The sequence below is a fragment of the Stenella coeruleoalba genome, assembly GCF_951394435.1.
Source record: "Stenella coeruleoalba genome assembly, chromosome: 4".
Lineage (NCBI taxonomy): Eukaryota > Metazoa > Chordata > Mammalia > Artiodactyla > Delphinidae > Stenella > Stenella coeruleoalba.
In genome coordinates this window covers 1,043,449-1,068,790 of record NC_137149.1, presented here as the reverse complement: position 1 = coordinate 1,068,790, position 25,342 = coordinate 1,043,449, and the positions used below count along the sequence as shown (strand labels likewise).

Below are 25,342 nucleotides of genomic sequence, written 5' to 3'. Positions count from 1 at the left end.
CACGAGTTCGAGCCCTGGTCCAGGAAGATTCCACATGCCGCGGAGCAACTAAGCCCGTGCGCTACAACTACTGAGCCTGCGCTCTAGAGCTCGTGAGCCACAACTACTGAGCCCATGTGCCGCGACTACTGAAGCCCGTGTGCCTAGAGCCTGTGCTCTGCAACAAGAGGAGCCACCGCAATGAGAAGCCTGCGCACCGCAACGAAGCGTAGCCCCCGCTCGCCGCAACTAGAGAAAAGCCTGCGTGCAGCAACGAAGACCCAACACAGCCAAAAATAAGTAAGTGAATAAATAAATTTAAAAAAAAAGACAGACCAATAGTCATTATCCAATCTTTTTTTGGCACGTGGCACGTGGGCTTCAGTAGTCGTGGCACACTGGCTCAGTAGTTGTGGCACACGGGCTTAGTTGCTCTGCGGCATGTGGGATCTTCCCAGACCAGGGAACGAACCTGTGTCCCCTATATTGGCAGGCGGATCTTAACCACTGTGCCACCAGGGGAGTCCCAGTAATTATCCAATCTGAAGAAGAAATTATCCGATCAGAGAGGCAAACGTTGAAGAAAATAAACAGTCTTAGGCACTTGGCAAACAATATTAAAGGGTTTAACATATGTGTGTTGGAATCTGAGAAGGAGAAAAAGGTAGAAATGGGACAGAAAAAAAATATTTGCCAAAATGATGGCCAAAGGTTTTCCAGAGTTGACAAAAACATTGACTTACACATCCAAGAAGCTCAGTGAGCCCCAAGCAGGATTCAGCCTGTTGGGATGCAAACCACACGTAAGCATTTCATAGTCAAACCAGAGGGACAGGCAGGAAGAAAAGAGACAGTGGACTTAAACAATAGCAATCAATCCAAATATCACTCTTTTGCCCACTTACCCAAAAAAGAAAAGAGCCGTGTGAATACACTGACTTGTCTGGGTCTCATGCAGGGGCCTCCTTAGCTTCCGGGTGGCTGTGCCTCTGATGGGGACCCACCATGAGCAGCGTAGTGGTACAGGGAACAGCTGACCAATGAAAGAAGGACAGCTTTCGCTCAGGCCCGTGGCACCTACAGGATGGGCAAGTGTCACGGTCCTCGTACTGCCAGGAAGCCCCACAGCCACCGACAAGACCAGAAGTGGCATGATAAACAGTACAAGAAAGCCCATTTGGGCACAGCCCTGAAGGCCAATCCTTTTGGAGGTGATTCTCATGCCAAGGGAATTGTGCTTGAAAAAGTAGGGGTTGAAGCCAAACAGCCGATTTCTGCCATCAGGAAGTGTGTCAGGGTTCAGCTAATCAAGAATGGCAAAAAAACACAACAGCCTTTGTACCCAATGATGGTTGTTTGAATTTTATTGAGGAAAATGATGAAGTTCTGGTTGCTGGATTTGGTCGCAAAGGTCATGCTGTTGGTGACATTCCTGGAGTCCACTTTCAAGGTTGTCAGAGTAGCCAATGTCTCTCTTTTGGCCTTATACAAAGGCAAGAAGGAAAGACCAAGATTATAAGTTTTGATGATGAAAGCAGGATAGTAATAAATTTCCGTATGCCAAAAAAAGAAGATGGAGAAGGACAGACAGAACTTGGGTACGTGACAGAGGGCCACGGCCGATTGGGGGAAAGGAGAGACCGTTCAGTAAGGAGGCCTGGGAAAATGCCGCGTTATCTGTAGGGTAAGAAAAACGAAGTTCGGCTTGTACCTCACACTACATGCAAAATTTCCTGGAAACTCTTGATGGGTCAAGGTATTAAATAGTAAAAGAAAATCTTTAAATCTTTTGGTAGGAGATATAAGTGAATACCCTTCTGACCTTAGGTCAGGGAAGATTTTGCTAAAAGGACAGGGGAAAAATCTGATTTTTAAAAAAAAGGGGCTTCCCTGGTAGTGCAGTGGTTGAGAGTCCGCCTGCCGATGCAGGGGACACAGGTTTGTGCCCCAGTCCGGGAAGATCCCACATGCCGCGGAGCAGCTGGGCCCGTGAGCCACGGCTGCTGGGCCTGCGCGTCCGGAGCCTGTGCTCCGCAGAGGGAGAGGCCACAACAGTGAGAGGCCTGCGTACCGCAAAAAAAAAAAAAAAAAAGTCACAGAATAGAGTCCCATGCACACGTGGCCACCTGATTTATAACAAAAGTGAGAGTGTAATTCAGTGGGACAGATTAGTTATTTGCTTCTGTAACAAATTCCTGTAAACTTAGTGGCTTAAAACCACCCAAATTTATCATCATAAAGTTCTGTAGGTCAGAAATCTGCTAAAATCAAGGTGTCATCAGGGCTGCATTCCTGTCTGGAGAGTCTAGGAGAGAATTCATTTCCTTGCGTTTTGCAGCTTCTAGAGGCTGCTTGCGTTCCTTGGCTCAAGGCCCCTTCTCCATCTCCAAAGCTGGCAATGGCTGCTTGAGTCCCCTAATACCATGTCACTCTGATCTCCTCCTTGTGGTCAGACCTCCCTCCGCCCCTCACTTCTTCCTCCCTCTTCCCTTCCTAAGGACGCTCATGGTTACATTGGGCCCAGCGGGATAAACCAGAGCAAACTGCATCTGAAGATCCTTCATATAATCCCTTTTTCTGCGAAATCCCTTTTTCTGTGTAAAGCTGTAGAATCACAAATTCCAGAATTAGGATGGAATGTGGACATCTTTGAGGACCATTATTCTGCCTACAGAAGGGGAAGGAAGATGGTCTTTTCAATAAACGGTGCTGGATCCATTCTGTAACCACAGGGGAAAAATAATCCTTGATCCCTGCGTCACAACACACAAAACAAACACCATTCCAAATTATCATAAGCCTAAATGTGAAAGAGAGAACAATTAAGTTTCTAGAATAAAACATGAAAATATCTTCAGGACCTTGGGGTAACAAAGACTTCTTCAATCACAAAAAGCATTCACCATATAATAAATAAATAAATAAATAAATGAACCCCCAAACCAAAAATCTAAAAGCATTCACCAAAAAAGATATTAAAGCATTAAAATCAAGAGCTTCTCTTCATCAAAAGACACCATTAGGAATTTAAAAGGTAATCCTGAATGGGAGAAAACGCTTGAAATGCATATAATCTAAGGGTATACAAAGAACTCTTAGAAATCAAAAAGAAAAATGCAGATGACCCAATGGAGAAAGGGATAAGAAACTAGCCTTACACAGGCGCTCCAGGAAAGAGGAGGTCCAGATGTTCAAGTGCCTCCAAATTCTTAGTCATGAAAGGAATGCAAAACGAAGCCACCCTAGGCCCCCACCTTCGGGAGTGATTACCATCACAGTAACCACAGCACCAGGGTCTGCGGGGATGCGGCGGAGCGCTGCTTCCGCTCTGCTGGTGGCCGGGTAAGCTGGGAGCAACACCCTGGAAACCACCTGTCAGTACTTACTAACGTTGAACTTCAGCACACCCTCCGACCCGCAGTTCTACTATCAAAGGCGTACGTGTGTGCAGCAAAGCCACGTGTGAGAATATTAATGGCAACGTTAGTCAGAAGGGCCAAAAATGGAGGGTCCGTCAACCACAGCATTGATAAACTGTGGTATAGTCATACAATGGGACATTGCATAGCAATGACGAACAGCAAACTTACGTTACCCACAGCGCTGAAGAATTTCATAGACATAATGCTAAGTGAAAGCAGCCAGATTAAAAGAAAAGTACACACTATTTGATTCCATTTATATAGAGTGAAAGAACAGGCAGAAGTGATTTTTGAGGTGGAAGTCATAGTAGAGTTTATCTCTGAGAAGGGGGGACGTCGGGGGCGGGTATGGGGAGGCTGCTAGAGGGCTGGCAGCCTTCTGCTCTGACTGGAGTGAGGGCGGCGTGGCTGTGTGTACAGTGGAAAAACGCTTCAGACTACACCTGGGACATGGCCACTTCACTACACACACGTTGAAGTAACATTAATTTTAATATTAAAACTTTTAATTTTAAAGGTTTGCAAAAAGATTTTTCAGTAAACCCAGGGTTCCGCTATGAAGAGGCAAGGAGAGGGTGGGTGTCGCTGCGAGGAACCAGTAGGCGCAGCCTTGGTCCATGGACCCCATCCTTGGGTTCTCGACTCAAATACATGTCCCTCCCATATCCAGCCCACAGCCACCATCTCGCTTGATCAGGGCGCTCCGTACACCAACGTGGCTGAGGCTGCTGGGGGAAGGCACCTGGCCCCTCTCCTCAAGGACCTTGCCCTCCAGCCTCACCTCAGCCTCTTCTGGGCTCACACCCTACCCCTCGCCTCAGCCCACAGCTTCAAGCCACGCCCACCACCCCTGTTGTAAGCATCCCTCTCGGGCCAGCTCACTTGCTCTGGTACCCCACTCCAAACTCCCTTCAGGCCCAGCAGGCCCCACAGGCGGATAACCCTGCCACCTGCCACTGTCCCAAGCCGCCTCCACCTTCTCCCCCTTCCCCTCCTCCCCAGTCTGAGCTTCCTGATCGAGCCTTATATGAGCCACCCTATTGCACACACACCTTGACCCCACTGTCCCTTTCTTCCTTCATCACACCTCTGGGCCAAACCCCAACATGGTCCAATCCAGCTCTGCTTGCCCTGCACCAAGGCGTGGAGCACAGCACACAGCTCTGCCCAGGCCTCCTCTGGCACCCTGACCCCTAACCCGATTCCCTAAGCTGATCTATAATCTGACCCCCCTAATCGGGTCCCTAATTTCATCCCTAACCTTATGTGATCTCTAACCTGACTCCTTAACCTGATTCTCTAACCTCCCTAACTGGGGCATTTGTGTTGCCTGGACATCCCACCTTGTTTCTCTCGACTCTGTCACTTGTGTAAATGCACAGCGACGAGAGAAGTTTATGTACAGTATGTGGGGAGCACAGAGAAGAGGAGAAGAGAGCCGCCCAAAAAGAGAGGGAAAAAAGGCAGAAAGAGTTCATAATTTTAAAACAAACTCGCTGCGCCATGATTCTGCGTTCTTCTTGCATGAAGGGACGCGGGGCAGGAAGGCAGCCTTTCATCGCTTTAAGGGTGTGCGTGCAAGTCAGCAGGATGCCAGATTTCTACTCGTTTCTTTATATTTATTTTTATAGACCTGAATGGCTACAGCGAGCATATGTTCTTCTGATAATCAGGAAACCCAATAAAGTTATTGATTGTTGAAAAATGAATTTCTCTAAAACTCCACCCTGCCCAGGTTGCCCAGAAGCCCCAGACACAGCACCCTCACCGCTCTACGAAGACCCGATTTTTGGTTTCTCCTTCTCACCCCACCTGGCTGGGCAGGGGTGAGTCACCCAAGGGCAGTGAGCAGTGTTGCTATTCAAAGTCCTGCAAACAGACGGACACTCATGCCCATTGGTCGGTCACTGCCTCCTGCTCTGCCCTGTCTCGGGCCAGCTGGAACCCTGAAGCATTATCAGGGACCAGCTTTGATCCTCGGGCCCCCTGTACGGCTTCCCTCTCTGCCCCTCGACAGCTTTGGGACAGAGCCCTCAGGAGCTCAGGGCTAATGTCAGTTACTAGTACTAAGACCAGCATACTCCTACAATTTGGACATTAAAAGTCCCGTCCTGTCCAACCCTGAGCGCCTGTTGGCCCTGGCTCAGGCCTAGCCCAAGGACTGTCCTTCCTTGTGACCCCCCCCTTCCCCTCCCTCTTCCGAGGCTCATAAAGCCAGGTAGGAGCCAGGCTTTATGGTTTGTTGGCAGTGGGGTCGTGGGTTTCAGGCATCTGTGAGCTTAGACTAGCCCTGCATTCTAAGTCTAGAGCGCTCACTGCCCAAGGCCAATACAGGCACTTCATGTCATCTTTAAAGGGCCCTGCACTGACTGGCGCCACCTGAGGCGGGGACTCTAGGCCTATCCTATCCTATCTAGGCCTATCCCGGTCCAGCACCTGGCAGTTCTGGCTCAGGGAGGTTCAGGAAAACCACCGCAGGCAGGCTACTTCCTCCAGACAGTGAGGGCTTAGTGCTGCGGGAGCCTCCCAGGGAGACTGCCATCCAAGCAGCCCCTGCAGACGGGCGCCTGCTGCGATCAGGAGTTCCACACTCCCGCACCGCACAACACAGATGCGCGCTGCGTGTGCACTGCAGGACCTCGCCAAGCAGTGCCCTGGGGTCACATCCGCGAACAAGACAGGCAGAGGGCGAGAGAAAGACTGCAAAGCACTTCCAGGAGGAGCAGGGCCTTAGAGCGGCAAAGGCCCTGGGGAAGCAGGGTGGGGAGTCCCGGGGAAGGATTGAGGTGCAGGCCGGTGGGCGTGACCTGCTGGGGAGGCGACTACGGGGCCCCAGGAGCCGCCGAGCCCCACATTCCCCCAGCGTGCTTTCCCTGCATCACCTCATCGACCCTCCACGACCAACTGACCGCCTTTAGGGAAGGGAAAGGTGGGGCCCAAAGATGACGGCTGCCGGGTCTTCCCCGCCCGGGGGCAGACGCTCGAGCGGTGAGCGGCACTGGGGGCGCCGCCCGGAAGCCGGGGCCCTCAGCGTTACTAGCGGCGGCCCGAGGCGGAGGCCGACCGGGGGCTCGGCCAGAGAGGCCCGGCCGCCGACGCCCCTCAGCCCCCGGCGGGGACGGTCCCCAAACGTCCCGGAGGTATCTGCCGCCAGTCGGTGCGGGTCTCCGCCCCGCCGCACGCCAAGCCTTACGCAGCCGCCGCCGCCCGGACGCGGAAGGGCCCAGCACGCATGCGCCGCCGGCTCCCCAAGTCCCTGCAGCCGGCACGCTGGGCCAAGCGTCGAGCCGCGACCCAGAATGCAGCGCGCTGCAGGGGCAGCCTCCCGGGGCACGCCGGGACGGGCAGTCCGCGGCGGCGCGGGCCCGCCCCTCACCTGGCCGGCGCCGGGCGCCTAAGGGTCCAATGGGAGCGGCGGCCAGGCCGCCCCGCCCCGCGCCACCGGACGTCGGCCCCGGGACATGGCCGCCGCCGGTGCCGGGTCCTTGAGCTGAGCGCCCGCCACCTGCAACCAACTACCGTTCTCATTCTTCCGCTGGCGGGCGGAGGCGCCGCGGCCGCCGCGGGGGAGGAGCAGCAGCATCAGAAGGCCGGCGGCCGCCGCGCAGGGCACATGGCGTCCATTTTACTGAGGAGTTGCCGCGGCCGGGGGCCCGCCCGCCTCCCGCCGCCCCGCGCCGCCGCTCCGAGGGGTAAGCGGCCGGCTCTCGGCCGACGACGCGGGGCCGGGGCCGGGGCCGTCTTGGGCGGACCGGGGAGGGCCTCGGGGCCGGCCCCCCGCTACCCTCAGGTCCGGGCGACTCCCCGCTGGGTGGATCGCGGCACTCGGACCGAGCCCGGAGCCGGGTCACGCCGGGAGGGGCCTTGCACGGCCTTGCCCGTCCGCCCCGCCCTGGCCGGCCGGTCGCCGGGGGTGGGGAGCGGCCGGGCCGTGACTTCCCGCGGGGACCGCGTGTGACTCATCCGCGCCGTGACCTTAGTTGCTCTGTCGCCGGCCGCTGCTTCGGGAGCGGGGTTGGGAAAGTTTTGAAGGGAGCGCGCTGACAGCCAGCCCTGGGACGGTGTCGGCGCTCCTCTCGTGGTTAAGCCCCGTGGACCTGGCGCCCACGCGCGAGGACACTCTTGCCCTCGGGCCACGTTCGGGGCTCTAGAGATGGCGGGGGCCACGGCGGGGTCTGGCACACACTGGCGAGCAGGCTCTGCCGGCTTGAAGGGCAGACGTTCCTGGGACCGATACCTTTATGGTGTTACGGGCGTCGTGCAGGGTCCCCAGGCCTTTTCGCATGGCCTCAGGCAGGTCCCGCTGTACCTGGAGCCTCAGTGACCCTAGCTGTGACACGGAGATCACACATAACGCGGAGCTCTTAGGGGCTCGCATGTAGGGTGCCTGCAGTGACCCTCACTCCATGTCTCTTTTTACGTTAACCTTTCTGAGTTTGTGGCTTGTTATTTGTCCTATGAGATTGAGGTTGTCAAATAGAATTATGTGTTTCAAGGTGTTCACAGTTTGTAAAGGCACCCTGGAAAACACGCTTCTTGTCATTTTTCAACAATAATGGTTGATCAGCTGCTTAGACCTTTGGAGCCGGCAGAAGGGCATGCAACAGGAAGCACTCCTTTGTGAACGGTAGTCTGGTTGCCCAGTCCAGCTTTTAGTCCTTCCCTCTGCTGTCAGGGCTCTCTATATCTCTTGCCTCTTAAGTATGGTGATAAAAATACTTTGGCCACACACGTTTCTTTTTTTTTTTGATATATATTTTTTAAAATTTTATTTTATTTATTTTTGGCTGCATTGGGTCTTCGTTGCTGCGCGGGCTTTCTCTAGTTGCAGCTAGCGGGGGCTACTCTTCGTTGCTGTGCGCAGGCTTCTCACTACGATGGCTTCTCTTGTTGCGGAGCACGGGCTCTAGGTGCATGGGCTTCAGTAGTTGTGGCACGTGGGCTGGTAGTTGTGGCTCGCGGGCTCTAGAGTGCAGGCTCAGTAGTTGTGGCACACGGGCTTAGTTGCTCCGCGGCATGTGGGATCTTCCCGGACCAGGCTCGAACCCGTGTCCTCTGCATTGGCAGGCGGATTCTTAACCATTGGGCCACCAGGGAAGTCCCTCCACACAGGTTTCTGTAGCATGTTTACAGTTTAAAAATCAGCTGAATTTGTTTTGTGGTTGTATCATTCCAGGAACACAGGTGTGTCCCATGGTTAGCACTGTTCTTTATACAGACACTAAGGGGCTGAGTGTTGGTCAGACGACTGATTTTCTGTAGGACCTACAGGGCATCCAGAGCCTGCAAGACCCAGGGCTGGACCGTGGGGAGCCAGTCCTTGAACCCTTGGAAATGAGGCTCCCAGCTGGGTGTGGCAGCCCTTTTCTGGAGAACATTTCCCCCATTATTAACATCTTACATCAATTTGGGTCATTGTCATAATCAGTAAACCAACGTTAATACATTGTTATTAACCGAGGTCCACAGTGTATTCAGATTTCCCTTATTCTGTATATACTTTATTCTGATGTCCTTTTTTTGTCCCAGGACCCCATCCAGGACACCCATTACATTTAGTCACCATTTCTTTTTGGTCTCCTGGCTGTGACAGTTTCTCAGACTCTTTGATAGTTTTGAGGAAGACTGGCCAGATATACTGTAGGATGCCCATCTATTGGGATTTGTCTGATGTTTCTGTCATGGTTAGACTGGGGTTAAGGGTTTTGGGGAGGAAGACTCCAGAGGTGAAGTGTGTCCTTCTCATCACATCTGTCAAGGGTGCCTGCAGGTGTTAAGACCATGGCTGTGCTGACCTCAGTCACTGGGCTAAGGTGGTGTCTTCTCCAGAGTTGCTTCCTGCCCTTTGCACACTGTACTCTTTGGGAGGAAGTTGCTATGTGTGGCACGGACTTGGGAGTGGGCTGGGACTTGTAGAGGTGGGCTGACCAGATTTGCCAAGGACTGGGTGTGAGAGCAGGCCATTATTGAATGGCCATTATTGGTCTGGCCATTATTGAAACACGGGAGCACGGGGGAGGAGCAGGCTGGGGGGCCGGGAGTTCTTGGAGCTGTTGAGTGCGAGGTGCCCATCGGACTTCTGGGTCTCGTGTATCCTCAGGTGTTCAGGTACGGAGTGCCTGGGGAGGATCTGGAGATGGGGCCGGGAGGATCCTCCCTGGAGCAGCTTCGGGAGGAGAACCCAAAGAGCCTGGTGTACTGGAAGCCAGGTTAAGAATGGTGTGGGATGGGGAGAAATAAGTTTGGTCTCTTGCCCCATCGTGGGTTCCCGGCGGAGCTCCTAAAACCCTAGGAATTTCTTGAATGATAAGAATATCTTTTGTTATTCATAATGAGTCCCTTTCCCACACCCCAGAGTTTATGCTAATGAGGTACCTGTGATTAGAGGATTGGACCTTCCAGACCCACACCCAAACTCCAGGGAGGGGAGGGGGTCTGGAGATGGAGTTCAGCTGCCAGTGGCCAAGGATGTAATCAGTCATGTCTAGGCAGTGAAGATAGGAGCTCTTGAACAGGGAGGCTTGGGAGCTTTGGGGTTGGTGGCACGTGCCAGTCAGTGGGGACAGAAGCCCCTGTGCTCAAGGACTCTCCCAGACCTTGCACTATATACTTTTCTGTCTGGCGTTTCATCTGTATCCTTTATGATAAACTGCAGTAGTGAATAGAGTACTTCCCTGAGTTCTGTGGGCCATTTTAGCAAATTATCAAAACCGAGAGGGTCATGGATACCCCGAATTTGTAGTCGGCAGGAGTGTGGTTAGCCTGGGGACCCCACTTGCAACTGGTGTCTGAAGTGGCGGGCCGTCTGTGGGCCCGGGACTAACTCTGGGGAGTTAGGGGAGCAGTGAGTTGTAGGAGACCCAGCTGGGGTCAGAGTTCAGGGTGGTTGTCGGGAAAGAGACACAGAAGGGCCTCGGGAGGAGGGGGTGGCACACCCACCACCTTCTGTGCCGGGCGGGGGCGGGCAGAGCCTGGAGCCCACCCCCGGGTTTGCTCTCCAGGCCTTCAGAGTGGGAGGGCATGGGAAGGGGCCGGCAGGGCGGCGTGCGGGGGGCAGGCAGGCCAGGGGGCTCTGGGCGCTGCGGCAGCTGGTCTGGTTGCCGCGGGGCCCGTTTCTGAGTTAAGGTCTCGAGGTGGGGGGCTTCTGTTGGGGGAACAAGGAAAGCGGATCCGCCTCAGCTGGAGGAAGGGCTTGAGAACTAGCGTTAGAGAAAGCATCAAAAGCGCGTGAAAATCCTGAAAACGTGCCGCGCGCTCCCCAGTACCGTTTATGCGAGAGCTGGTTCACTCTTGGCGTCGGTTGTCCTGGCAGTTCTCACGGCCCCCACCGCTCGTGCGGGCAGGGGCGTGTTGGGACATTGGGACGGGGCCCTGCCTTGCTGTGTGTGCTGGGGGTCACGTGCGCCCTGCGTCTGCCCACCAGAGGCAGCCGGGGCTGGTGGGGGGCGGTCCCAGCTGGGGAGGCCTGAAGGGCTGCCAGGGCCTGGGCCCCAAGGTAGGGTGCCTGCGCCCTGGGACTGCCTCCAAGACACCGCGTTCCAGCTGGGGCAGAGCCTTCGCTCAGCTTCCGGAGACTTAGCCTACAAGAGATGGTGCCAGTGTGAAGCTCCTGGTTTGAGGCTGACTTTTTTTTTCTGGTTTCATCGCAGGTCGTGCGGGGGATCGTGCCTGCCTCAGTTGTGCCAGCACCGCGGGGTTGACGAGCTGCATGTAAGTAGATAAACGTCACCCTCTGCCCGTTTGTAGGTGGGGGCTTGAAAGTGCTCAAGTGACGCGCGACTCTCGGTTTGGGGAGGTGGTAGAGCCTACGTTCCTGCTCTTTGTTCTTTTAAACCTGTATCTTTTCATCTTGAAATACGTAACCACATACATTAGTGAATATTTGGAAAATAAACATTCATAATCCCAGTACCTGTTACAGAAATTATTAGCCTTTTGGTATATTTTATTCTGGTTTTTTTCCTTATGTATCTGTTTTTTGAAACATGCAGTGGTAACCACAGTCTGCGTACAGTATCGAGTCTTTTCCACACTCACACAGCTGCCATTTCCAGTGGCTTTTCGTGTGAACACACAGACAAACCCTCCCTGGCACCGCGCTCGGTCCTTCGGAGAAGGCCCTGTGGATGGACCGCTGGCCACGGGGCCTGCCCTGCTGGTCCTGGGGCCATATCTGGAGTGTGGTGGGAGCTCTGTGGTACTGCTGAGAGGCTGGAGGGCTTCCTGGAGGGAGTGGCACCCACACTCCCCTGTCCACTGTCACCCATGGACTTGAGCTTCCCGCAGGGCTGCTGTACTCTCCTCGCCAGTCATCATCCCTGCCCAGCCCCTGAGCTTAGTCTCCTGACGCCCTCACCTGTGTGGTGGGGCACCCAGACGGCTGTCGGCACCGGGTCCATGTCCACCTGCCCCGGGTACCTGGAGTGGAGCTCGTGCCTCTCGACACGCCCGATCCTTCCTCTGTGAGAGTGCTGGGCCCTTACGACCCCTTGTCCGTAGAGCTGTGGGCTCCTCGGGTTTTCTCATTCACTTGAGATCGTTGATGTGTTGCCTCGTCTTGGCTATGAAACTTCTGGAGGATGCTCCCTGGGACAGATTTCATTCCCTAAAGCGAATAGTACACAGCTGTACGTGAAGACTGGATTGCTGTTAAAGCAAAAGTGTATGTAAGCGGATTTCCAGTTTTCTGGCTCTTACACAGTCCTAAAATGAGTAGCCGGGCCCAGCCTTTCCACCCATGAGCAGGTGTCTTCGTGGAGCAGAATGGGCGCGTGGGCAGTGTTTGGCGGGGACACGACAAAGTATTTTCAGAAGCCCCTCCCAGCAGCAGCCTCTGCAGGCCCCCACCTGCTGCCGGAGCGCTCCCAGCCAGCTCTGGGCTTTGATTTTAATTAGGCTCCTCTTCTGATAGTCACCAGACTTTGTCGCCACGAAACCTCTTTTTGTGATGTGGAGGCATTAACGTATGAGTGTAGAACATCTTTACTCTTTCTGGATTTCAGAGTTCTAAGTGAACTCTTTAATCGGCGGCTGGCGTTTCAGGGGCTTGGGGCCCAGTGGGTGGCTGGAACGGGTGACCGGTGACCTGGGGGTGCGGTCATGGTTGCCGTGAAGGATGTGGTCCCGCAGGGTCAACTGTCAGGGTTTTTCAGGAGAAGCTGGAAGTCTGGGTCTCGGTGTGAAGTCTCTGGTTTTAAAGTACTGAGCGCTGAGGCAGGTTAGTTCCGCTGTGTGGCCTAGCTCTTCAGGTGGTGGGGTGGCGCCACCCATGGGTCAGTGACCCCGGCGCTTGCGGGGCTGGCGTGCCTGGCTCTCCTGTGGGGGACAGTCTGCACCTGCCACTTGCTGGGGGCCAGGCCTCCCCTGCCTCCTTTCTCCACAGTCCTTCTAGACCAACTTTTGAATTATTTCCATTCTAGGATGGTCTTTTGGGGATTGTAACTGGAATGTCGTTAAACCCATAACATCACTGGGGAATATTAACTTTTAAAATCGCACGTGGTCTTTCCACCTGTAAGTTGTTTTCCCTCTTTCGGAAAAGGGTCTGTCGTGTTCCTTATGCAGGCCACGTGCATGGCCTTTAAGACAGTTCCCAGATGCGCTGTACTTGGTGGGGCTGAGGGGGCTCGCTCTTCATTATCTTTTCTAAGTGATTGTTGGCGGCGTGGAAGTTACTGATTTGGGTACGCTTTCTTGTGCCCGGCCACTTCACACAGCTCTGTTGATTGTTTTAGCTCTAATTGGCTGCCTAGTGCACAGCAGTGATTTTTTGTCTCTTCCTTCCCAGTGCGTTTGCTTCAGTTTTTCAGTTTTCTTTCATCTCAGTAGCCAGCTCTGTTATCAGAGAGCTGTAGTCATTCACGCATTATCACGACAGCAAAAAATAGAGACTCTAGTGTTTTCTAAGTTCACAGTGTTTAGAAAGTTAAACACTTTGATTAGAAAGTGAAACAGGGAGAACTGTAAGGCTGTCGTCCTGAGCTCACACACTTCAGGTTAGGAATTATAGACGAGAGTTGAGGTCTTATGTCAGTCTCAGCATCCAGGAATTTTTATTGTTTATTTTGATCGCACAACGTAAGAAATCTTGAGTCACACAGATAAGTGGTTGTAAGTGGTACTCGTTTGTATTAGTTTTTTTTAAGAGTCATTTTGCAATCTCAGGGGTTTTTTTATATATAAATTTATTTATTTAAGTATTGGCTGCGTTGGGTCTTTGTTGCTGCACTGGGGCTTTCTCTAGTTGCGGCGAGCAGGGGCTACTTTTGCAGTGCACGGGCTTCTCATTGCAGTGGCTTCTCTTGTGGAGCACAGGCTCTAGGCGCGCGGGCTTCAGCAGTTGTGGTGCGCGGGCTTCAGTAGTTGCGGCGCATGGGCTCAGTGGTTGTGGCGCATGGGCTTAGTTGCCCCGCAGCATGTGGGATCCTCCCGGACCAGGGATCGAACCCGTGTCCCCTGCATTGGCAGGCAGACTCTCAACCACTGCGCCACCAGGGAAGCCCTGCAATCTCAGTCTTAATGGAAACAGTCCAGACCCCTGAAGGGTGAGTGGGGGAGTTTCTGATCCAAGATAACATCGTGGACATTGTCTAGCTGCTCTCACCTCCCTTATCATAGAAACAAAGGCAGAGAGGAAGCACCCACAACTTGAATGAGCCGTCAGACCGTGAGACAGCAGGCGGTTCTGAGACCCCCGCAGGCGCCGAACCCCATTCAGTGGGAAAAGCTGAGCTGATGAGCTGCTTCTGTTTTTAAGCCTCCCTTAGCGGGAGCGCGTGTAAGGTTCGTTGCGGACATACTGAGCTGCTGGTGACGGTGCTGCCCTCGCATGGATGTCCTATGGCCCCGAGGGCTGCAGGTCCCGGCTGAGGGGCATGTTGTCCTGCAGGCAGTCGTGGGGTCCCCTCTTGTCTCTGGGCACCTGCACTTCTGGAACACCCTCTGGGTCGCGGTGCCTGTTGCTGCATCCCGCCTTCCCTTTCCTGTCTGCCCTGAGGAGCTGAGGGGCACGTGGAGGGTCGGCGTCCTCCCTGGTCCAGCCTCAGGCTGCTGTCTTGGCATGCTGTCCCCCTGGGAAAGGGACGTTCCCACGTGTTGGCAGTCAGGGGAGCGGGCACTTCCAGGAGGCTGACGCCTGGGCTCTGGTGGGCCAGGGCAGAGCAGGAGCTGCCTGCTCGAAGATGCTGTCTGTCCCAGCTCCCCGAGGAAAGGCAACAGTGCCCGCGTTAGTTTTGTTATTTTGTGCTTTTGGAATGTAGCTGAATCTCTCTGGCTAGACGGTTAATAGTCTCTCTAACATGCGAGAAGACAGCCAGGTTTGGGGGCCCGATGGCCCTCGCTGGGCGCGCCCCATGTCTCTCTGCTTGGTCTGTTTTCATGGGTCTCTGTCCTTGCCTCTTGGCTGCCCCTCGTGACTGACATCACACCTCGAGGAAGTCACTTGCTTCCTTGGCAACTGGGTTGGAAAACTGGTTAATTAAGCTTGATGAAGACAGGAGGTGTGGGCATGATCATCTCCCGCTTTGAGAGGTGAGACTGAGGCACAGAAAGTAATGGCTGAGCCAGCGGTGCTGCCGTGCCCTGGGCAAGGCTGTTCCCCAGCCTGTAGGACTCAGGACAGGGCGGGCTCGAGGGACCCGCCTTTCCTGGCTTAGGTGTTGACTGCGGGGCCGAGGGGCTCGGGACAGAAGAGAGGCCGGCGGGGGGTGCCATCTGCCAGCTGTCTCCGCCTGTACAGGCCAGAGCCAAGGTGGGCCGTCCCTGCTTGTCCTTCAGTGTTCCCCGTGCATAAAAGGAGCAGCTAGGGCTTCCCTGGCGGCGCAGTGGCTGAGAGTCAGCCTGCCGATGCGGGGGACGCGGGTTCGTGCCCCGGTCCGGGAAGATCCCGCGTGCCGCGGAGCGGCTGGGCCCGTGAGCCATGGCCGCTGAGCCTGTGCGTCCGGAGCCTGTGCTCCGCAACGGGAGAGGCCACAACAGTGAGAGGCCGCGTACAGCCAAAAAAAAAAAAAAAAAAAAAAAAGGCAGCTAAACTAGACATGTCCCAGCTTTCTTCCAGCCCTGACTGGTGGCTTCTCAACCGCTTTAATGGGGCTTGCTGTGCCCCAGGCGCAGTTCTGGGCACTTCCTGTGTATTAGCCCGCACACATCCACGAGGGGTGCTCTTGAAGCAGAGAGGTTGCTTGTCCAAGGTCACGGAGCCGTCAGTGATGGAGCTGGAGTTTGACCTGGGATGGTCTGCTCAGAGCTCAGGTCCTCGCTGCTGGCAGCAGGCCAGGTGCACAGGGATGACTGGACAGGTGGGAAGAAGCTGGGGTGTGTCAGTGATAAACAGCCTCTCAAGTGAGTGGCCCTTTGGCCACCCAGTGGTGGATTCGTGCGTGAGCAGGGAGAGGTTTCTGAAGGGACACGTGAGATGAGAAGATTGTGAAACACGGAAGGAGAATTGTGTGGGTAAATTGTTCCAGTGTTGGGTTGTAAATGGCCTTCCATCACGTGTTGCCGTTGGAAGGGGACCTCTTCGTCATGCCCAGACCTTGGGCTGTGCCAGGTCTAGTGGGCACTGAGAGCTGGGGAGGGCCGGGTCCTGGCTGCCGAAACTCAGGCTGCAGCGAGTGGCCCTCCTCGAGCGGCTGTCCTGCAGGCAGACACCGAGGACACAGCTGCCTGGGGCCCGGCAGAGCAGACTGGCCTTCTCTGGCGGCCGGGGGTCTGGGCAGCCTTGTAGGCCTGCTAGGCTGCCGATAGAGAGGGTTCTGAGGTACCCACTTCCGGAAGCCCCTGCAGCTTCCCGCTGTGGTGTGGAGGCGGCTCCCCACTGGGCCTCGTGGAGCCCATGGTCCAGTGGGAGGTGGCCCGCGTGTGAGCATTTGAGAGGGGTGGGCACCAGGGTAGCCCCGCAGGTCGGGGGGCCCAAGGAAGCCCAGGGCGGAGCCAGCACCTGTGGGGTGTCCAGGCAGGCATGGCTGCAGAGCCTCTGGGCCTGGGGTCTGCCGCCGCGCGTGGGCAAGGAGGCCAGTGCGGGAGCCGAGTGAGCCGCAGGGGGAGGAGAGGGAGGCCTGGGCTTTGTGTCCTTTTGCCCAGAGGCCTTCGGTCAGCTGATGCACAGATCCGGGTCACCCCGATTGGAACATCCTCCCTGGTTTTCATGACAGACTTGCTCAGGAACCGCAGGTCTTTGTAGAAAGTCACCTGCTGGGGAGAGGGCTGGCCTGGGAGACCCACCCAGAGGTTGGGTCTGTCTTGTCTGGAGGTGAAGCCTTTGCTGGTTGTTTGTGTTTGACCTGCTCCTTTGAGGCCGTGGGGACTGGCTCCCCACAGTGAGTGTATTTCTCCGGCGTCAGGAAGGGGCAGGGAGTCCGTCCTACACGCTGGGACGCTGGGTGTGAGGTTTTGATCCGGCTGTGGTCTGTGCTGCTGCCAGGAGGTCATAGCAAGGCTGGCCCCTCACCACTGGCTTCTTTCTTCCCTCTTCAAGGAAACTTCTTTTTGGCGGCTGCAGTCCCATCCACCCCGTGTACCTTTCCTTGCGAGGCGATCCCCTCGGCTGCTGGACTCTGAGGCCCAAGCACACGTGCGTGGTGGTCGCAGGGCCGAGGCTCCTTCCTGTGCGCTGCTGGCACTCGTCGCCCCCGCTGGGCGATGACTCTGTGGTGGAGAAGTCCCTCCGGTCCCTAAAGGACAAGAGCAAGAAGCTGGAAGAAGGAGGCCCCGTGTACAGCCCCCCCGCAGAGGCGGCCGTGAGGAAGCCCCTGGGGCAGCGGGTCCTGGATGAGCTGAAGCACTACTACCACGGCTTCCGCCTGCTCTGGATCGACACCAAGATCGCCGCGCGCATGCTCTGGCGCATCCTCCACGGCCACAGCCTGACCCGCCGAGAGCGCAGGCAGGTAATGGGCGTGTGCCCCTGCTGGGGTCACCTGTCAGTTGCTTTAAGTGTCTAAAGTCACAGCAAGAGATTGTCCTGCAGTAGCTTTAGTTCTCGCCTGAGTTAGCTGAATGTTTCTTTCAGACGCCTCAGGGGTCCTGGTTTTCCGCTGGGGCTGACGCAGCTCTGTGGAGGAGGTGCAGCCATGACCACGTTGGTGGGCTCCCCGGGGCTCTGTTCTCTGCCTGAAGTGTGCTCACGGCTCCTCCTTTGGAGTGTGTGTGGGGGGGTTTGTTTGTTTGTTTTTTTAATAAACTTATTTATTTATTTTTGGCAGCATTGGGTCTCCGTTGCTGCGAGTGGCTTTCTCTAGTTGCGGCAAGCGGGGGCTACTCTTCGTTGCGGTGTGCGGGCGGGCTTCTCATGGTGGTGGCTTCTCTTGTTGCGGAGCACCAGCTCTAGGCGTGTCGGCTTCAGTAGTTGTGGCTCGCAGGCTCAGTAGTTGTGGCTCACAGACTCTAGAGCGCAGGCTCAGTAGTTGTGGCGCATGGGCTTAGTTGCTCCGCAGCCTGTGGGATCTTACCAGACCAGGGCTCGAACCCGTGTCCTCTGCATTGGCAGGCGGATTCTTAACCACTGCGCCACCAGGGAAGTCCTCCTTTGGAGCTTTAATTGCTTGCTTAAGGTGCAGCATGTTGAAGGATTGGCACCCTCACCATATAAGTGATTCTTCTAGAATGATTAAACTGCTAATCCATCCTTTTATGCCAAGTGCATTGTTGAAAGTTACCCCCCAGTTTCTTTGAGTTGTCACAGATGAAGCTGTTGTTTTGTGACTTAGTTTCTGCCTTTGTTAAATTGCTCTCGTCAGATCCTTGATCCTTCATGCTGTCAAACCTTCTGCTCCCTTTCAGTCTGGGGCCCCAGCCTAGCAGCAATGAGCACCCCTGACTCCCAGCCCTTGGATCTAACCACCCTCATGGAGAGGAACCGGGGCTGTTTGGAAGCATAACTGATCAAGGGCTGGGACAGCAGTGGTACTAGAATAACCTGTGTCAGAAAATAAGAAAAGGCTGGAAAATAAACAATGGGGGCCCTTCTGGGGATGGCCAGTGGGGAATAAGACGGGACTTTTTCCATTTCCCTCAGCAATAGTGTGTGGCTTCATATTTTTTATGGTATTGTGAATGGAATTTTTTCACTGGTGAAATACACAACCTAAAATTTACCCTTTTTGAGCATTCTAAGTATACAGGCTGTGGCATTAAGCACATTCACACTGGGGTAAAGTCGGTGCCACCATCTGTCTCCAGAACTCTTCATCTCTTGTCATCTTCCTGAGCTGACACTGCACCTGTTAAATAACAGCTCCCCACCCCTTGGCCCCCAGCGCCCGCCATCCATCATCTACTCTCTGTCTCTCTTAATCTGAACCCTTCAGGGACCTCATAGCAGTGGAATCACACAGGATCTGTCCTTTGTGACTGGCTGGTTTCACTGAGTAGAATGTCCTCAAGGTTCACCTTCGCCATAGCAGGTGTCAGAATTTCCTTCCTGTTTAAGGCTGAATGGTACTCTGTTGTGTGTATGGACCACAGTTCGTTTATCCATCATCCATCCATGGACACTTGGGTTGCTTCCACATTCTGTCTGTTGTAGGTAAATAGAATTTTAAAAATTCCATTTTCCATTTGTTTATTGCTCGTATATAGAAATACAGTGGATTTTTATATATTGATCTTGTATCTTGCAGACTTACCAAACTCAGTTATTAGTTCTAGTATCTTTTTTGTAAATTCCATCAGACTTTTTATCAGGAACAGATTTTGGATTTTGTCAGATGCTTTTTCTGCATCTACTTTTTTTACTATTTATTTTTAATTTTTTTGAAGTATAGTTGATTAACGATATTGTGTTAGTTTTAAGTGTACAGCAAAGTGATTCAATTATGTATATACATTTTTCAGATTATTTTTCATGATACAGGTTATTATAAGATATTGAATATAGTTTCCTGTGCTATACAGTACATTCTTGTTGTTTATCTTTTCTGTGTGTATTTAGATGGTCGTATGGTGTTTTCTTTTTCTAGTTTTATTAAGTAAATGGTTGATATTGTCAGATTAAATAAAAAAGCAAGACTGAACTCTGTGCACTCTACAAGGAACACATCTAAATGTAAAGACACAAATAGGTTAAAAGTAAAAGAATGGAGAAAGGTAAGTGGTGCTAACACTAGTCCAGGAAAGCCAACGTTAATATCAGACAGAGTCGACGTTAGAGCAGGATTACCAGGGCAGAAGAGGTCACTCATGGTGACGAGAGGGTCAGGTTGCCAAGAGGACATGATATTCCTAGACATTTATACACTGGTAACAGAAGCTGGACGCTGGCTCTGTGCATGGAAAATTTTCAGGAAAAGCAAAGTTGTAGAAAGAAATCAAATCCCTGTTTGCCTAGACCCCAGAGTGGAAATGGAGGTTAACTGCAGATGGACACAGTGGGACTTTTTGTCACGATGAAAGTGTTCTAAAACTGGATTTTAGAGATGGTTTCAGTCTATAAATTTACCAAAATTTATTGAATTACATACTTACAATGAGTGAATGTTACGGTATGTAAATTAAACCTCGATAGAACTGCTAAAAATAATTTAATGGAAGAATGTTAAAAAACATAGGCACCAACTTGAAGGGTCATATCTGGGATCATTTGAGCATAAAAATATAGATGATAATGAATTATAAACAAATGAAAAACATGGGAATCCTTGAGTCCATTTTGGTAATAAATAGAAAAATGAAGGTGCAAAGCGAGGTCGATAAATGGGGAGATGGGCTTGAGTTAGGAAATTGCCGTTTTGTGACCATCAGAGTAGAGGCTGGTTTGGGAGGAACTGTGATGAGTGTGTCTAGGGAGAGAGATGGGTGTTTATTTGCGTGCTCTCAGGGCGTTCCCTCACAAGTGGAGAGAACAGCCTGTCCAGGTGATCACAGTGACCGCTGTCGCAGGGTGGGTGGCGCCTGACCCCCGGGGAGGGCAACCATCATGGAAAGTGGGGCCAGCCAGAAACGAGGCCCTTAGTAGAAATGACGTCACTCCTCCAAAGACGGTCTCGTCGGTCACGGTGGAAACACAGCTGGGGATGCGGGGAGTGTAGTCTCGGCTGCCGTGCACCCAGGCGGTTCCGAGTGGAAGGAGCACGCGCGAGCAGGCACTGGCGCAGGGGCAGGTGAGCTGCTGGAGGCCTGGCAGTGTCCGCTGTTCCCAGGGGTTGTCGATTATTTCACGTCGCACGTTTCTTTAATGTCTTCAGCAGTGGTTTGTTTGCATCAGTGAGGCACTTGGAGTTTTTCCCTGATCATTGCTGTGTTACATAGTCTTAAATCTAACCGATCGTGTCGGGGAACACAAGAGAAGTGCCCCGCCAACACTCGGCCCTCCTTTCCGCAGAGCGCCTGGAGTGCGTGGTGTGGCCGCAGCCTTCCCCGGAGGCCCTCGCTGCTGCCAGCAGTGGCCAGTCCTCCGTCTGTCAGTCTCGTCCAGCTGTCTGCCAGGCCGGTGGGCACCTGGCGGACGCCCTGGGGGGCGGCTCACTGGCAGCATCCAGTGATGGGTGCCCCTCCACGCAGGGAGGTAGCTTCACCCAGCTTTTCTGAAGGCATCACCTTGTGGTTTGGCCTCAGGGGGCCTCCGGAGCCCTGTCTGCTCCCTGCGAGGCGCCTGCTGTTGCTCCTGCGGACGACTGTGCAAGAAATGCTCCCCAGTCACCCTCTGGTCCCTCCACCCCTTTCCAGTTCCTCCGGATCTGTGCCGACCTCTTCCGCCTGGTGCCCTTCCTGGTCTTCGTGGTGGTGCCCTTCATGGAGTTCCTGCTTCCTGTTGCCGTAAAGCTCTTCCCCAACATGTTACCGTCCACGTTCGAGACCCAGTCCATCAAGGTGACCGGCTCGTTTTGACCCAGTTTGAAAGCAGTTACAAGGCCGCATTGTTTTATGACTGACATTTGAGATGTTAGATGTTTCTAAATTTTATGTTTTCTTCATAATTCAGTCATGCTGTGCTGTGATTATTTAATAGATGCTGGTTTCAGGTTTGCTTCTCTTTAAAATGTGTCTTAAATTCTAGTTTCTCTAGACCAGTGTTCTTGAGCCACAGGTTGAGACCCATTCGTGGGGGACGAGACAGGTCTAGGGCAGGGTTGGCAGACTTCCAGCCCACGGGCCATTTTGGTCAGTAAGGCCTCTGGGGACATGCCTGCCTGTCGTGTGTGTGTTGTCTGGTGGCCTCCACGTTTCACACGGCTCAGCCCGCAGGGCCTGAAAGCGTCACAGGCCAGCCCTTTATGGACTTTGCCGGCCCTTCTCTGGCAGGGGTGGGGGGAGGGTCACACAGAGCTCGTGGGTGGAGGAGGCGCTGTTCAGGAGGCGTGTGGCGGCGCTGGGTGGGGTGTGCATGCACTTCGTGCTGGGGCTCAATGCCGGACCGGCGCCGTCCAGGAGGCCGTGCGGGGCGGGAACCCAGGAGTGCAGTGCCCTCTCTGACTTCGCAGGAAGAGAGGCTGAAGAAGGAGCTGCGGGTCAAGTTAGAGCTGGCCAAGTTTCTGCAGGACACCATCGAGGAGATGGCCCTGAAGAACAAGGCAGCCAAGGGGGACGCCACCAAAGACTTCGCCATGTTTTTCCAGAAGGTGCTGTGATGCGTCGTCCCTTGAGGCCTTACCCTGTCGGTCCCCAGTGCCGGTTAGCGCCTCGGGGCTGCCCACCTTATCTGGGGAGCGTGCCTTTTCTCCTTTCTTCCCTCCTTTTCACTGTGCACAATGGGGGCGGGGCTCCTGGAGGTCAAGCCTGCTGCCCCGAGAACGTGAACTTACGTTCACAAGCCCTGGCCTGGGTCTCCGGACTTTGCAGCAGCCCTGGGGGAGGTAGAGTTTGGCAGGAACCTAAGACCCCACAGTTGTGACCAGCAGGGGGCTGGGCTGGGAAGGAGGGGCAGACTGCTCCATAGCCACGCCCACGGTGCGGGAGGCCAGCCCAGCTTGGAGAGGCCCCAGCCTCCTCCCGGCCAGCCGCCTCGGCTCCGCTGGTGTAGCAGACAAGGGCCAGGGACCGGATGCCATCCCCTGCGCGGACGCCTCGCTCGCAGGAGCCCAGCCAGGCGGCGCTCAGGGCTTTGGGTCGCAGGGGCCACTCCCGGTAGGAGACGTGAGTGGAGCTGAGGGAGGGTGTGGGTGGCCCCTTCTGCTTTGTTTCCTGACTTGAGGCGTGTGACCCGAGGCCGTGGGGGTGCGGGGGACACAGCCCACGCGTGGTGACCCTTACCATGGCTCCCGCAGATCCGAGAGACGGGTGAGAGACCCAGCAACGAGGAAATCATGCGGTTTTCCAAACTGTTTGAGGACGAGCTGACCCTGGACAACCTCACGCGCCTACAGCTGGTGGCGCTGTGCAAGCTGCTGGAGCTGCAGTCCATGGGCACCAACAACTTCCTGCGCTTCCAGCTCACCATGAGGCTGCGCTCCATCAAGGCCGACGACAAGGTGAGCACCCACAGCCCGCTCGGGGCTCGTCTGTGTCTCCCGGGGTGAGTGCTGGGATCACAGGGTTTCCAGCCGCAGTGACAGCACGCCTTCCCGTGGTGGGACGTAGTCGCTGAAAAGATGGATTTTAAAGGCAGCCTAATGTTTCATTATATGAACGTGTCCTAGTTTATTAACGGTCACTTTAGCTAATCTGCTACCCTAAAGAGCCCTCCAATAAATACCTATTAATGTGAATTATGCCCCAGATCTTTGATAGGTCCTATAAAAATAGTGACCTAGAATGGCGGCTCCTGAGTAAAAAGGGCAGGAGGCCAAAAGCAAGTCCTGGCCCGTGACCAGATTGCTCCGGAGCTGTGCCGCCTGCCTGCCCCCGTGCAGTGTGTGTGTCTCAGGAAGTCACGAAGTGCCCCTCGTTCTCCCTAGTGACGCTGCCTGCGTTGAAGTCTGTGGCGCCTGGTCTTCTGATAGCTCCACCAGCTTGCCTCGGGGCTGATCTTCCCTCTTGTTGCTTACAGGCTTCCTGAATCCTCTCTGCCTTGTGTCTGTTACTGTTTTCATCTGCTCTGGCGACCCTCTGTCTTACGGTTGTAGTATTTAGCCCATACTCTTTTCCTGTCTGTCCTGTGTGTTTCATGTTCCACTTTATCTCCTTTCTTGCCTTCTTTTGGATTAATCAAACGTTTACGCTTCCATCCGCTCTCCATTAGCTTGCTCCTTATTTATTGTTTTAGCAATTTCTCTGGAGTTTACAACGAGCTTCCTCGACACACAGGAGTCTAATGGGACTGAGTGCTTTTCCTGCCACGCGCCAGGTCCCAGCTGCACTCGCCGGCCCCGCCTCTGCGTCGCACGCGCTTTTGCTGCTGAGTTGATGTGTGTGCACCACGTATTTACCCTCCTGACCCCCTTCCTTCCTTCCTGCGTTTCCACCCGGACCGTTTCCTCCGCTTGAGGAGTCCCCTCAGTGGCGTTTGTATGGATTTGTCTGTATTAACCTTCCATTCTGCAGGGTATTGCTGGGTGTAGGACTCCAGGCTTGCAGTTCTTTTTTCTACATTTAAAGATGCCACTGAGGGCTTCCCTAGTGGTGCAGTGGTTGAGAGTCCACCTGCGGATGCAGGGGACACGGCTTCGTGCCCCGGTCCGGGAAGATCCCACGTGCCGCGGAGCGGCTGGGCCCGTGAGCCATGGCCGCTGAGCCTGCGCGTCCGGAGCCTGTGCTCCGCAGCGGGAGAGGCCACAGCAGTGAGAGGCCCGCGTACCGCAAAAAAAAAAAAAAAAAAAAAAGATGCCATTGAGTGCATGTCAGCTGGCAGGCCTATTATTGTTCCTTTGAAGGTGTCCATCTTTCTCCGGCAGCATCCGAGATGTTTGGATTTTGTTACATCTTGTTTGGATTTTAGCAGCTATACAGTAACGTCCCTAGGCGTGTCTGTGTCTGTGCTTATCCTATTTCCTGGTTGTGGTGCTTCCATCATTTCATTAAATACCCCCCTACCCCCCCGACATGGGTTATGTTCCCCTTAGACCGCTCACGGTCCCTGCATCACATATGCTCTTCCTGTATTTTACATCCTTTCGTACGTGTGGTTTACTTATCCTCTCTTCTTGGTCTGATCACTCTTAAACCCGTCCTCCAAGATTTCCGTCTGCAGGTAAAACTGTCTCTCTTGTTCTCCAGAAGCAGATCATCACTGCATTTTGTAAGGATGAAGAGAAGTTGTCTCTCTGCTCTGCTGGAGAATTTGCCGTGCGGCTGCCCCTCCTCGGGAGAGGCAGCATGAAGGCAGGAGGTCTGGGTTGTGTCCTGGCCACTCACTAGCTTTGTGAAATTGAACAAGTCACCTCACCTCAGTGCTTCAGATTCCTATGAGGTGGGGCGGTGGCCAGACCTCTGCTGTTGAGCAGGTGGAGGGGGCATACTTTCCCGTGGACGTTAAACGGTAAAAAACATACATAAGAAGATTCTGAAAAGTGGGGAGAAGCCCCTGGGACCCCAGGAATGACACAGGAGGTCTTTGTGCCTCATAGATCCAGCCATGGGGCTGAAGAAGCCAGAATCGCCATCCTATGGTCGGAGGAGAGGAACGGGGCCACCTAGCAGGACAGAAGACTTCAGAGAGTGATGGCTCTGCTCCAGCCAGACGCCACAGGAAACAGTGTCTCCCCACCCCGACCCTCCCCGGACCCCCCCCACACACACACACAGTGGCGGTGGGGCTGGGACCGCCACCCTCAGGCTGTAGCAGCTGGGATGGTATCGGGGAAGGCCGCGAGGAGCTGGCTCATTCATCCCCCGGCCCCCTGCCCCCTGCCCCCTGCCCCCTGTGGTGTCAGTAGAGACCAGCAGGGGGCCTGGCCTCCACCGGCACCCGACAGTCTCAAGGCACTCTCCATACTTCCCTGCTGGAGTGGTGTCAGGAGGGGCCAGTAAGAGGTTCTCCCGCCCCTGCCAGCCAGGGAGGCATGCAGAGCCTAGCGGGGAGGCCAGACTCCACCCACCCCTCCCAGTAGACTCAGAAGTACCTCTCCCCC

The 25,342-nt window shown here is 54.4% G+C and overlaps 1 protein-coding gene and 1 pseudogene across 4 annotated transcripts in view; both read left to right on the top strand.

Annotated features, from left to right (window-relative positions):
* The first annotated feature begins 1,063 nt into the window (after nt 1-1,063).
* On the top strand, nt 1,064-1,535 carry LOC307185727 (small ribosomal subunit protein uS12-like; annotated as a pseudogene). The gene has a single exon. The product of its transcript is annotated as a small ribosomal subunit protein uS12-like (transcript).
* A 5,181-nt stretch (nt 1,536-6,716) lies between these two features.
* Nucleotides 6,717-25,342, top strand: part of LETM1 (leucine zipper and EF-hand containing transmembrane protein 1) — a 33,116-nt gene continuing 14,490 nt past the window's right edge. For all 3 annotated transcript variants that reach the window (XM_079919888.1, XM_079919887.1, XM_079919889.1), the window contains exons 1-6: nt 6,717-7,093; nt 11,051-11,111; nt 16,876-17,287; nt 21,063-21,206; nt 21,818-21,955; nt 22,601-22,804. In XM_079919888.1, coding sequence (XP_079776014.1) covers nt 7,015-7,093; nt 11,051-11,111; nt 16,876-17,287; nt 21,063-21,206; nt 21,818-21,955; nt 22,601-22,804 — 1,038 coding nt within the window. In that variant the 5' untranslated portion in view covers nt 6,717-7,014. The remainder of the gene's footprint in view (nt 7,094-11,050; nt 11,112-16,875; nt 17,288-21,062; nt 21,207-21,817; nt 21,956-22,600; nt 22,805-25,342) is intronic.